Here is a 12,945-nt window from a genome sequence, read left to right on the forward strand (position 1 = left end):
GCGCTTTGCGCCTGGTGCAATATCTCATGGATAGATGGATGAATAGAATTTTCATTACTATTTTGAAATAATGTGATTAAAAAATTAATATAATTGCATATTTCACAGTTTTGTCTCAAAATATATCTAAAAAATTGATTGAAATTTAAATTACGGTAACTAATATAAAAAATAGCTAATAAAAGTCGAAATTCATTGACAAAAAAAAAATGTCACTGACCGAGGTTCGAACCTAGATCATGTTTGTAATTCTCTGAGCTTTGATGTATTACGCCTTTACGCTCTCGGCCATAGCATATTTATGATTGAAGAGGCCTGTAAGTCAGGTAACATATGTAGGCTACTATAATATAGTGTAGGTCTATAGCGGCAAACTTGAAGCCGGTATGCCGGCATTTTCACAACAAAATATTGCTCTGAAAATAGTTAAATCATAGAGAAAACATTCGAAGATTCAATCTTGAGTGGGCCTAATGTTTTCTCTATATGGTTTGATATTGAAGAAAAATTATCTAAAAGTTTTAATAATGAATTACGGAAAAATTACTAGGAATTTTTCAGTCAAGGCTGAGTTTCACCAGTAGGCTTACCTTAAACTTTAGATCTCTGCTGTATTTTCCTATTATTATTGTTGATTGTATTGCATTAAGAAGTGGAATTCGATAATAAAAAAGAAACAATTATTACTCTACCTCACTTTTAAATATTGTACTTTGATTTCAAATTCGATTCTTCACTTTTAAAGACTTGCGATACTTACCTTTCTGACAATGGACAATGCAGCCAACATTATGTTGTTGAGGCTATGGAGATATCATCGTATTCTATTGTTTGATATCAAAAACACAATAATAAATATTAAATTATGAAACAGTAATTCATAACATATATTATAGACATGATACCGCGATTCACGATACATAATTATATAGATTATTACAGTCGTTATGAGATTATCTCTATGATTTTTGTGAGATCGGACACGATCAGCTGTTATTCAAGGTCATTTTACAGCCCTAGGGCCGTAAAGTTTCACCGGCCTGGTCGGAAAACAATCACTTTCGGCCTCCATATGACGCACGTAAACCAGCTCATTAGATCCAAGTGTGGCGAAATAGTATATTTCGCACCTAGGGTCGAAAATGTACGTTTTCCGGAAAAACATTTTTGCCCGTGTTGCGAACGCTATTTTTCGCCACACCAAAAAAAAAACTTCCCAATATTTATAAGAAATTGAAAAATTAATAAAATTCAAACAGCCTATTTTGATAGTTTGAATCTTGGTTATGACAACTTTTACTGTCAATTAATTTCAATATTACTAATTAATAATTTACAATAGTGACCATATTTTTATACTATTAATATTTCGAATAATTGTTTGAATTTTTATAGCTCGCGCTTTGCGCCCGGTGCAATATCTCATGGATAGATGGATGAATAGAATTTTCATTACTATTTTGAAATAATGTGATGAAAAAATTAATATAATTGCATATTTCACAGTTTTGTCTCAAAATATATCTAAAAAATTGATTGAAATTTAAATTATGGTAACTAATATAAAAAATAGCTAATAAAAGTCGAAATTCATCGACAAAAAAAAATGTCATTGACCAAGATTCGAACCTAGATCGTGTTTGTTATTCATTGAGCTGAATTCAGTTGTATTACGCCTTTATGCTCTCGGCTATTGGGTATTGTTGAAGGAAGAGGCCTGACTGATAACTCTTAGCATACACGTAATACTGTAAACTAGACTTCTAAAAAAGTTTACTTCACTCCTAAAAAGCGTACAACCTTTGACTATAGAAAGAAGGTTGTTCTTTCTATAGAAGAAGGTTCTTTCTATAGTCAAAGGTACAACAGACTTTGGCTCATGACTTATATTATTAAAATTAATATTATTATCTGTTTCACAATAAAATTTTCACTCTGAATTAAGTCAGGTAACGTATGTAGGCTACTATAATATAGTGTAGGTCTATAGCGGCAAACTTGAAGCCGGTATGCCGGCATTTTCACAACAAAATATTGCTCTGAAATCATAGAGAAAACATTCGAAGATTCAATCTTGAGTGGGCCTAATGTTTTCTCTATATGGTTTGATATTGAAGAAAAATTATCTAAAAGTTTTAATAATGAATTACGGAAAAATTACTAGGAATTTTTCAGTCAAGGCTGAGTTTCACCAGTAGGCTTACCTTAAACTTCAGATCTCTGCTGTATTTTCTTGTTATTATAGTTGATTGTATTGCATTAAGAAGTGGAATTCGATAATAAAAAGAAACAATTATTACTCTACCTCACTTTTAAATATTGATACAATTATTGTACTTTGATTTCAAATTCGATTCTTCACTTTTAAAGACTTGCGATACTTACCTTTCTGACAATGGACAATGCAGCCATTGTATTCATTGTTTGATATCAAAAACACAATAAATATTAAATTATGAAACAGTAATTCATAACATATATTATAGACATAATACCGCGATTCACGATACATAATTATATAGATTATTACAGTCGTTATGAGATTTTCTCTCTATGATTTTTGTGAGATCGGGATCGGACACGATCAGCTGTTATTCAAGGTCATTTTACAGCCCTAGGGCCGTAAAGTTTCACCGGCCTGGTCGGAAAACAATCACTTTCGGCATCCATATGACGCACGTAAACCAGCTCATTACATCCAAGTGTGGCGAAAAAGTATATTTCGCACCTAGGGTCGAAAATGTACGTTTTCCGGAAAAACATTTTTGCCCGTGTTGCGAACGCTATTTTTCGCCACACCAAAAAAAAAACTTCCCAATATTTATAAGAAATTGAAAAATTAATAAAATTCAAACAGCCTATTTTGATAGTTTGAATCTTGGTTATGACAACTTTTACTGTCAATTAATTTCAATATTACTAATTAATAATTTACAATAGTGACCATATTTTTATACTATTAATATTTCGAATAATTGTTTGAATTTTTATAGCTCGCGCTTTGCGCCCGGTGCAATATCTCATGGATAGATGGATGAATAGAATTTTCATTACTATTTTGAAATAATGTGATGAAAAATTAATATAATTGCATATTTCACAGTTTTGTCTCAAAATATATCTAAAAAATTGATTGAAATTTAAATTATGGTAACTATAATATAAAAAATAGCTAATAAAAGTCGAAATTCATCGACAAAAAAAATGTCATTGACCAAGATTCGAACCTAGATCGTGTTTGTTATTCATTGAGCTGAATTCAGTTGTATTACGCCTTTATGCTCTCGGCTATTGGGTATTGTTGAAGGAAGAGGCCTGACTGATAACTCTTAGCATACACGTAATACTGTAAACTAGACTTCTAAAAAGTTTACTTCACTCCTAAAAAGCGTACAACCTTTGACTATAGAAGAAGGTTGTTCTTTCTATAGAAGAAGGTTCTTTCTATAGTCAAAGGTACAACAGACTTTGGCTCATGACTTATATTATTAAAATTAATATTATTATCTGTTTCACAATAAAATTTTCACTCTGAATTAAGTCAGGTAACGTATGTAGGCTACTATAATATAGTGTATAGCGGCATATTAATTTGAAGCCGGTTTGCCGGCATTTTCACAACAAAATATTGCTCTGAAATCATAGAGAAAACATTCGAAGATTCAATCTTGAGTGGGCCTAATGTTTTCTCTATATGGTTCAATATTAAAGAAAAATTATCTAAAAGTTTTAATAATGAATTACGGAAAAATTACTAGGAATTTTTTAGTCAAGGCTGAGTTTCACCAGTAAGCTTACCTTAAACTTCAGATCTCTGCTGTATTTTCTTGTTATTATAGTTGATTGTATTGCATTAAGAAGTGGAATTCGATAATAAAAAGAAACAATTATTACTCTACCTCACTTTTAAATATTGTACTTTGATTTCAAATTCGATTCTTCACTTTTAAATACTTGCGATACGTACCTTTCTGACAATGGACAATGCAGCCAACATTATGTTGTTGAGGCTATGGAGATATCATCGTATTCTATTGTTTGATATCAAAAACACAATAAATATTAAATTATTAAACAGTAATTTATAAAATATATTATAGACATAATACCGCGATTCACGATACATAATTATATAGATTATTACAGTCGTTATGAGATTTTCTCTCTATGATTTTTGTGAGATCGGGATCGGACACGATCAGCTGTTATTCAAGGTCATTTTACAGCCCTAGGGCCGTAAAGTTTTACCGGCCTGGTCGGAAAACAATCACTTTCGGCCTCCATATGACGCACGTAAACCAGCTCATTACATCCAAGTGTGGCGAAAAAGTAATTTGACGGTGGGTGTGATTGGGGATCCTATTCGAATTAAAAAAACTACTTTACTATGACATTAAAAATCTGGTCCGCAATATTGAATGCAACTTTATTTTTTCAAATAGAAAGGTGGTCATGCGATACATGATTTCGATACGGAATTTCAAGAAAAAGTTAATGGCGAAAACCGCAAATCGATATCTCAAACCGTTTCGAAGATATTCACATTATTAATCAATATTATTCAAAGCAGAAAGGAGAGAAAAAAGTTAGATGATTTCGATACGGAATTTTAAGAAGAAATGAATGGTGAAAACCGCACATCGATAACTCAAACCGTTAAGAAGGTATTCATATTATTAATCAATACCACTTATCTATTTCATTTCTGATTTGCATGGTATTGATTAATAATGGCGGTTTTCGCCATTCATTTTTTCTTAAAATTCCGTATCGAGATCATTTATCGTATGACAACCTTCCTGTCCAAAAAATTAAAATTGTATTCAATATGGCGGATCCAAGATGATGAACCAGATTTGTAAAGTCATGGTAAAGTGGTATTTTCAATTTGAGTAGGATCCCCAATCACACCCACCATCAAATTAACTTTGTGTATGAGATATTAAGCCGTTCTCGGACTTTTTTCTCTCCTTTCTGCTTTGAATAATATTGATTAATAATGTGAATATCTTCGAATATCTACAACATACAGTTCATGCAAGGCACAACGTGTTTCAATGTCTCTTTTCAGATTTTGTTTTTCGGCTCATGCATAATCTGACACGCACTTACTCACATACTTGCACATACACGCATTCAATGTGGCACCCTTACTCTAAACTTTTCGCCTGTGAGAGCCTTGAAATGTACTGGCAACGAGTTGTAAATTAATAAAATGTAGAGCGGCATATTAATTTGAAGCCGGTTTGCCGGCATTTTCACAACAAAATATTGCTCTGAAATCATAGAGAAAACATTCGAAGATTCAATCTTGAGTGGGCCTAATGTTTTCTCTATATGGTTCAATATTAAAGAAAAATTATCTAAAAGTTTTAATAATGAATTACGGAAAAATTACTAGGAATTTTTTAGTCAAGGCTGAGTTTCACCAGTAAGCTTACCTTAAACTTCAGATCTCTGCTGTATTTTCTTGTTATTATAGTTGATTGTATTGCATTAAGAAGTGGAATTCGATAATAAAAAAGAAACAATTATTACTCTACCTCACTTTTAAATATTGATACAATTATTGTACTTTGATTTCAAATTCGATTCTTCACTTTTAAATACTTGCGATACGTACCTTTCTGACAATGGACAATGCAGCCATTGTATTCATTGTTTGATATCAAAAACACAATAAATATTAAATTATTAAACAGTAATTTATAAAATATATTATAGACATAATACCGCGATTCACGATACATAATTATATAGATTATTACAGTCGTTATGAGATTTTCTCTCTATGATTTTTGTGAGATCGGGATCGGACACGATCAGCTGTTATTCAAGGTCATTTTACAGCCCTAGGGCCGTAAAGTTTTACCGGCCTGGTCGGAAAACAATCACTTTCGGCCTCCATATGACGCACGTAAACCAGCTCATTACATCCAAGTGTGGCGAAAAAGTAATTTGACGGTGGGTGTGATTGGGGATCCTATTCGAATTGAAAAAACTACTTTACTATGACATTAAAAATCTGGTCCGCAATATTGAATGCAACTTTATTTTTTCAAATAGAAAGGTGGTCATGCGATACATGATTTCGATACGGAATTTCAAGAAAAAGTGAATGGCGAAAACCGCAAATCGATATCTCAATCCGTTTCGAAGATATTCACATTATTAATCAATATTATTCAAAGCAGAAAGGAGAGAAAAAAGTTAGATGATTTCGATATGGAATTTTAAGAAGAAATGAATGGTGAAAACCGCACATCGATAACTCAATCCGTTAAGAAGGTATTCATATTATTAATCAATACCACTTATCTATTTCATTTCTGATTTGCATGGTATTGATTAATAATGTGAATAACTTCTAAACGGTTTGAGATATCGATGTGCGGTTTTCGCCATTCATTTTTTCTTAAAATTCCGTATCGAGATCATTTATCGTATGACAACCTTCCTGTCCAAAAAATTAAAATTGTATTCAATATGGCGGATCCAAGATGATGAACCAGATTTGTAAAGTCATGGTAAAGTGGTATTTTCAATTTGAGTAGGATCCCCAATCACACCCACTATCAAATTAACTTTGTGTATGAGATATTGAGCCGTTCTCGGACTTTTTTCTCTCCTTTCTGCTTTGAATAATATTGATTAATAATGTGAATATCTTCGAATATCTACAACATACAGTTCATGCAAGGCACAACGTGTTTCAATGTCTCTTTTCAGATTTTGTTTTTCGGCTCATGCATAATCTGACACGCACTTACTCACATACTTGCACATACACGCATTCAATGTGGCACCCTTACTCTAAACTTTTCGCCTGTGAGAGCCTTGAAATGTACTGGCAACGAGTTGTAAATTAATAAAATGTAGATTTATTTATTTAACTATTCAGAATTACACAACATACAGAAAAGTACCACAGGATTACGCTCAAAACTGTTCCAATTCTAATTTATACAACAGTCCAAATGTAGCTAGGTTATGTGTCACTTCAAAATTCTTCAATTACGCAAAATGATCTGTTTCTGAATGACATGACATGAATGGGTTATCTAATGAATATTTTCTCATTGCAGGCCAAGGTTTCGACCGACACTTGTTCGCCCTAAATACTCTTGCAAAGAAGAACGGCATGAAGGTGGACCTGTTCGAGGACCCTGCCTATACGAAAATAAACCGCAACATTCTCTCAACCTCCACTCTGTCCTCTGAAGTGGTGCACCTGGGGGCGTTCGGACCTGTTGTCAGCAACGGTTATGGCATTGCGTAAGTTCGGAACCCACCTAAAACTGTATGGCCACTCATCTCTCATCAACATACCCCACTATCATCCACGCACAAATCCAGAGCGATTCGCGTGAGCGATCAGAGCGGTCTTGGGAAGATATAGATATAGACCGCTCTGACAGCTACCCGCTCTTTGTGTGTCCTGCTCTTGGATTTATATTTACACATTGAAGCCTCCCGTTGAGTTAATTACATCAAATTAATTTCTAATTGTATAGGAACTTTTAGTTTAGATGTCTTAAAATCATCTTTGATGAATTTAATAATATTAATTCCTCTATTAATTATTGGAAAAAGACATTCTAAATTATTTTTTCATAATAACTAACCTAACCTAACCTAACCTAACCTAATAGTTTGAATGTCATAAGTTGAAGACTAATCAATAGATCAGAGTTTTGCTTGATGATATAAAATATGTTATTTTCTATGCATACTTGCAGGAATCACTCGCGGGACGTACAAACTCATTTTGAAAATGCTTGCCAATTCAATAAGAAACATTTTCAAGTCAATTGAATTCGAAAAGAGAAATAATTTTTTTTTCATTCTATGTTAGCAGTGATAGAAGTGACAACATCAACAAGCTTTTCTTCTAATAATCGAATTCATAGAATGTGGGATACAGTGTCTGTGATTGTACTACTTCCCCGCCCGCTTCAAGCTGGTTTCAATGTTCAATAGGGGATCAGCTGTCGGGGAGCTTAGTTGTCGGGCACGATCACGACAACCAGACCCCTCATAGGCCCATCCAGCAGGGGATTTACTGTCGGGGAGCTTAGTTGTCGTGAGCTTGTGAGGAGCTTAGTTGTCGCCGACAACTAGGCTCTTTCGTTCTAGTAGGGGATTTACTGTCGGGGAGACTAGTTGACGGCAATGGTATATTTTGCCAGGGGATTTACTGACGCCTGTGATCAAAATAGCGAGGAGACTAGTTGTCGGGGAGACTGGTTGGCGGCGACCCTCACATATAGTGGAGACATTGATAAGAGACATAAAGAGTGAAATCTTGTTCTCTCATGAACTGACATTTTAAATTAGTATTTCATTTCTATTGGATTCTAATGTTTGAATAATGGAATAATTATATTGTGCATGTATCTCTATTCAACTGTAACACTGTATTTGTATGGCTAGTCCGTGAACAAATAAAATGAATATTTATTTATATATTTGATTGCAGGTACTCTATCTGGAATGACAGGCTAGGTGCAATAGTTACAAACTATAAAGAGCACACAGATGGCACTGGCTTTATAACTTGTTTGGAAGAGGCTTTGAACGATTTGTACAAGATTTTGAAATAATGGAAATTTGGTGGAAGCACACGAAAAAAAATCCAACCAGGCACACTTCTGAGCCGCGCCAGTCTGGAAAATATTCTGAAATAAACTGATCAGGCTTTATGCTAGATAAAGTATCAGGACCAGAAAATATCCAGAGCTAAACACAGTACAATGATGGCTGCAAGCTAAAAGAAGTATCAGGACCAGAAAATATCCAGAGCTAAACACAGTACAATGATGGCTGCAAGCTAAAAGAAGTATCAGGACCAGAAAATATCCAGAGCTAAACACAGTACAATGATGGCTGAAAGCTAAAAGAAGTATCAGGACCAGAAAATATCCAGAGCTAAACACAGTACAATGATGGCTGCAAGCTGAAAGAAGTATCAGGACCAGAAAATATCCAGAGCTAAACACAGTACAATGATGGCTGCAAGCTAAAAGAAGTATCAGGACCAGAAAATATCCAGAGCTAAACACAGTACAATGATGGCTGCAAGCTAAAAGAAGTATCAGGACCAGAAAATATCCAGAGCTAAACACAGTACAATGATGGCTGCAAGCTGAAAGAAGTGTCAGGACCACAGATAACGAAAACTGTAGAAAATTACGGAAAATAATTAGATCTTAATAGGGGAAAATAATTCTAGATGAATAGGGGGAAATAGCTGAAAGAAGTATTAGGACGACCGACTACTAAAATACCATCTGATGGGGAACTAACTCAACACTCGAGATCTGAAACTGTTATTGATAAATCTTTGAGTAATTGACAACATATTTGTCCCGGTTTCCAGGACACTTATTAAATCGAATATAGATTTGATGATCCATCAGATTTAATAAGTGTCCAAGAAACTGGGCCCAAGAAACTTGGATTAATCTTCAATCAAAACTTTTCTATATTAAAAGAAAATCATACAATATACGGAAGAAATTTGGAGTAATCTATCATCAAAACAAAACAGTATGATAGAGTATAACCAGACAATTGATACTTACGCTATATTTTCTCTATGGTATAACAGTAGGCCTATGATCTTCTTTAATTTGATATGAGTAGTATGAAATAATATTTCAATTGAACGGAATTCATTTTCGGTTGAATAAAAACTAGAATCTAGTGACTAGCAAATATACTCCGTACAAAATTACTTCTGACTTGGGAGGGATACGCGCAGCAGATAAGGAATACAGAGGTACGAATACAACGGCGGTGATGTTGCCGTTCTGAACCGGCCAGCATTTTCTAATTTCTAGTGAGTATTCAAGAGCTCATGTTAAATTTACGGAGTTTCCTCTCCGAAAGCCTTCAGTCGATTCGATCGACAAATTGGCAACTGCGCTTCTACCTATGACTCTATTCATCACAGTAATTGGCTGATCTCCCTCCATTTCTCTGGGCCGTATATTCCTCCAAAAGGTCACAAGTTATTTTGTACTGAGTATAGTCATTGGTTCTGGCTATACAAATAATACAGATGACTCGAATCCTAGCATTTGCTCGAAAATTACTTAACTAGCAATTACTAGCTGCTATTGACCTTGAGTTTTCGATTATTCAAAGATTTATTTGTACCTAATAGACCAATACATTCTGACTGGATGAACAAATACAAGGTATTAATCACATCAATATGATTTATTATTTATCTTCTTATAGGATTTAAATCTCACTGATTCAGTATATATTGTAAGTTACTGTATTATTTTAAATTTTGCCAATTTTTTATTCTACAATAGTATTAAGTTATTAGTAAGACTCAAAACAAACATCGATTTAATTTCCCGGGCTGACAAATAATTTGTGTATAGTAGCGCTCATCGAATTTCCATCTAGCTGTTTACCCTGTTGTCAATATTTGCAGTAGCAGTCTTCGAGGTGATTTACATCATTTAATTGGGATTTCGTTTAATAATGATTATCGCTTTAATTCATTAATATCATTTTACCGTATTCAAATATTAAAGTATTTATTATTATAATTTAAATATACCTAAGACTCCAAATGAAGTATTGAATATAGAAATCATTTATCGACTGAAACATTTTATAACTACAATCAATATTCCTGGAGGATTTTTTTTGGATGATTACCCACGTGAGCTTACAGCTTGTGCGTGAGTAATGGAAAGTTTAGAAGGTAAGAGGTGACTTACAGGTGAAAGTCACAAACGTGACTGAATATGTGAATAATACCCATTGCTTTTTCCAAGACTGGAATTTTCTTGATGATTAATTTACAACAGTATGTTAACCTACTTAAACATTTGCAAGAATATAAACAAAGTATTATCTCATTCGCTGTAGATTCTATTCAACTGACGAATATCAAATAACTTTATCATACCTACAGATTCAATGTATTAATTTCATCATTCCTCGATCATTTTAAAAATGAAATGGTTTTCTGATTTCTCATCAATTATTATGCCAGCTTGTATCAGGTTCATATCCAATGTAGAAGATCCTAATCGATAAATATACGTTTTTACTAACATTTGTTAACTTTTATTTCTGTAATTATTATTCTATTATGCAATCTATATTATCAATTTAGATTGAAAGAAATCATTACAAATCCATCTCATTTTTCAATTAATTCAAAAATTCAAATTGATTTAGAATATAAATAGTTTAATTCTATTGTCATCTCATGTGGAACAAGAACTGATATAGACTTGATCAGCACCTCCTAAATATTATTTAGGAGGTCCTGACTTGATCTTCAAGTCAGTTTGGAGAGCATTATCATCCATTCTTTCAATTTTATACAAAGAGAATATTATAGAATCAATTGAAATAACAGTCAATTAAATACAGAACTAGGACCAATTCATTTCCCACTGCCAGCATATTGAAATGTTAGCATAGCTTCAATATCACTGTATTTCAAGACTGCATAACTAGATACCGTATGACATGTATTATCTTTCCCAGTGAGTTTCGTATTATTGAATGTTTAAAACTCCTCAGTATTGAAGCTTGATCATAATTCTCTCGTATTTTTATTAGCAATTATTTGAAAACTCATCGAATTCTCTTTTAAATGTATTATTCATTTTATCTTACTGTGCCTCGTTTTATCACTGTACTCTATGCTTCAAGTTATTATTTATTAATATATTATATTTTTTCAACAAAGTAGCATTTTACTATAGTTTTTTTTGTTATTATATTATTTTAAAGCAGCCATCACATAAATCCTCCGTTTTACCTTATGTGGCGCTTTGTGTTTTAATTTTTCTTTTATTATACTTTGTTTTATCACCGTATTCAGTGCTCCAAGTTATTATATTTTTTCAACAAAATAGCATTTTACAATATTATTTTTTATGTTATATTATTTTTATATTCTAATAGCCATTGTATAAATCCTCCGTTTTACCTTGTGGCTCTTTCTGTGCTTTATTTTTAATAGATATTGTGCTGTATACTATTTTAGAATAATTTTAGTTGCTCAGGTTATTGGTATATTTTTAAAATTTAGGTTTTTAATGTGCTCAGTTGTTATATGTTGTCCAAATAAATATATTTTAATAATGTTGAAAACTTGTATTATTATTAAACTCCACCTTGTCAAGATGAGTAGCCTACAAATTTGAATAGTTGGATCAAAGAGAAATGAATACTTAGTGCTGGTTGCACAACAGTCGGTTAAATTTTAACCGTGTTTAATTCCACGAGAACCAATCAGAGAAGCTGTCTCTTCAAAAACGCCTTCTCTGATTGGTTCTCATGAAATTAATCACGGTTAAAATTCAACCGGCTGTTGTGCAACCGGGCCTAAGACTACTAATTATATTTATTGACCGAGCGAAGTGAGGTCTAAGATTCAAGTCGACGGTTTGACATTTCTCTTAATGTTTATTTGTTGCGCATTTACGGCGAAACGCGGTAATAGATTTTCATGAAATTTGACAGGTATGTTCCTTTTTAAATTGCGCGTCGATGTATAAACAAGGTTTTTGAAATTTTGCATTTCAAGGATAATATAAAAGGAAAAAGCAGTCTCCTTCATACGCCAATATTTCAGACTAAAAATCAGACTATAGAATTATTCATCATAAATCAGCTGTTTAGTGGACTATAACAATAATATTCGTATGACTTTTATTGGTGGGGAGTTCCTGACGGAAGTTCCACCTCGCCTGAATATATCATTTGAGCCGTCAATGGGCCTTACGACTGTCATACTTCAGCCGTGACCGACAATTTAACGTACCCATCCGATGACACGGGATCGAGTGACCTGTTCAAAAACTTAATACTACCCGTGTAGTAGTCTACTAAGTGGACTATAATACTATCCGTTCAAAAACATCGAACATCTTGAAAATGTATCTTTCCATCAACGTTGTA

General features: G+C 33.1%; 1 protein-coding gene across 1 annotated transcript in view; it reads left to right on the forward strand.

The window, feature by feature from the left end:
- LOC111050267 (carnitine O-palmitoyltransferase 2, mitochondrial) overlaps positions 1-12,135 on the forward strand; it is a 44,514-nt gene extending 32,379 nt beyond the window's left edge. The window contains 2 exon segments of the mRNA XM_039429380.1: positions 7,086-7,275; positions 8,480-12,135. Of these exon segments, the coding sequence (XP_039285314.1) occupies positions 7,086-7,275; positions 8,480-8,603 (314 nt within the window). The 3' untranslated portion in view covers positions 8,604-12,135.
- The last annotated feature ends 810 nt before the right edge of the window (positions 12,136-12,945 follow it).

This window comes from Nilaparvata lugens, chromosome 5 (genome assembly GCF_014356525.2).
Source record: "Nilaparvata lugens isolate BPH chromosome 5, ASM1435652v1, whole genome shotgun sequence".
In the NCBI taxonomy this organism is placed as follows: domain Eukaryota; kingdom Metazoa; phylum Arthropoda; class Insecta; order Hemiptera; family Delphacidae; genus Nilaparvata; species Nilaparvata lugens.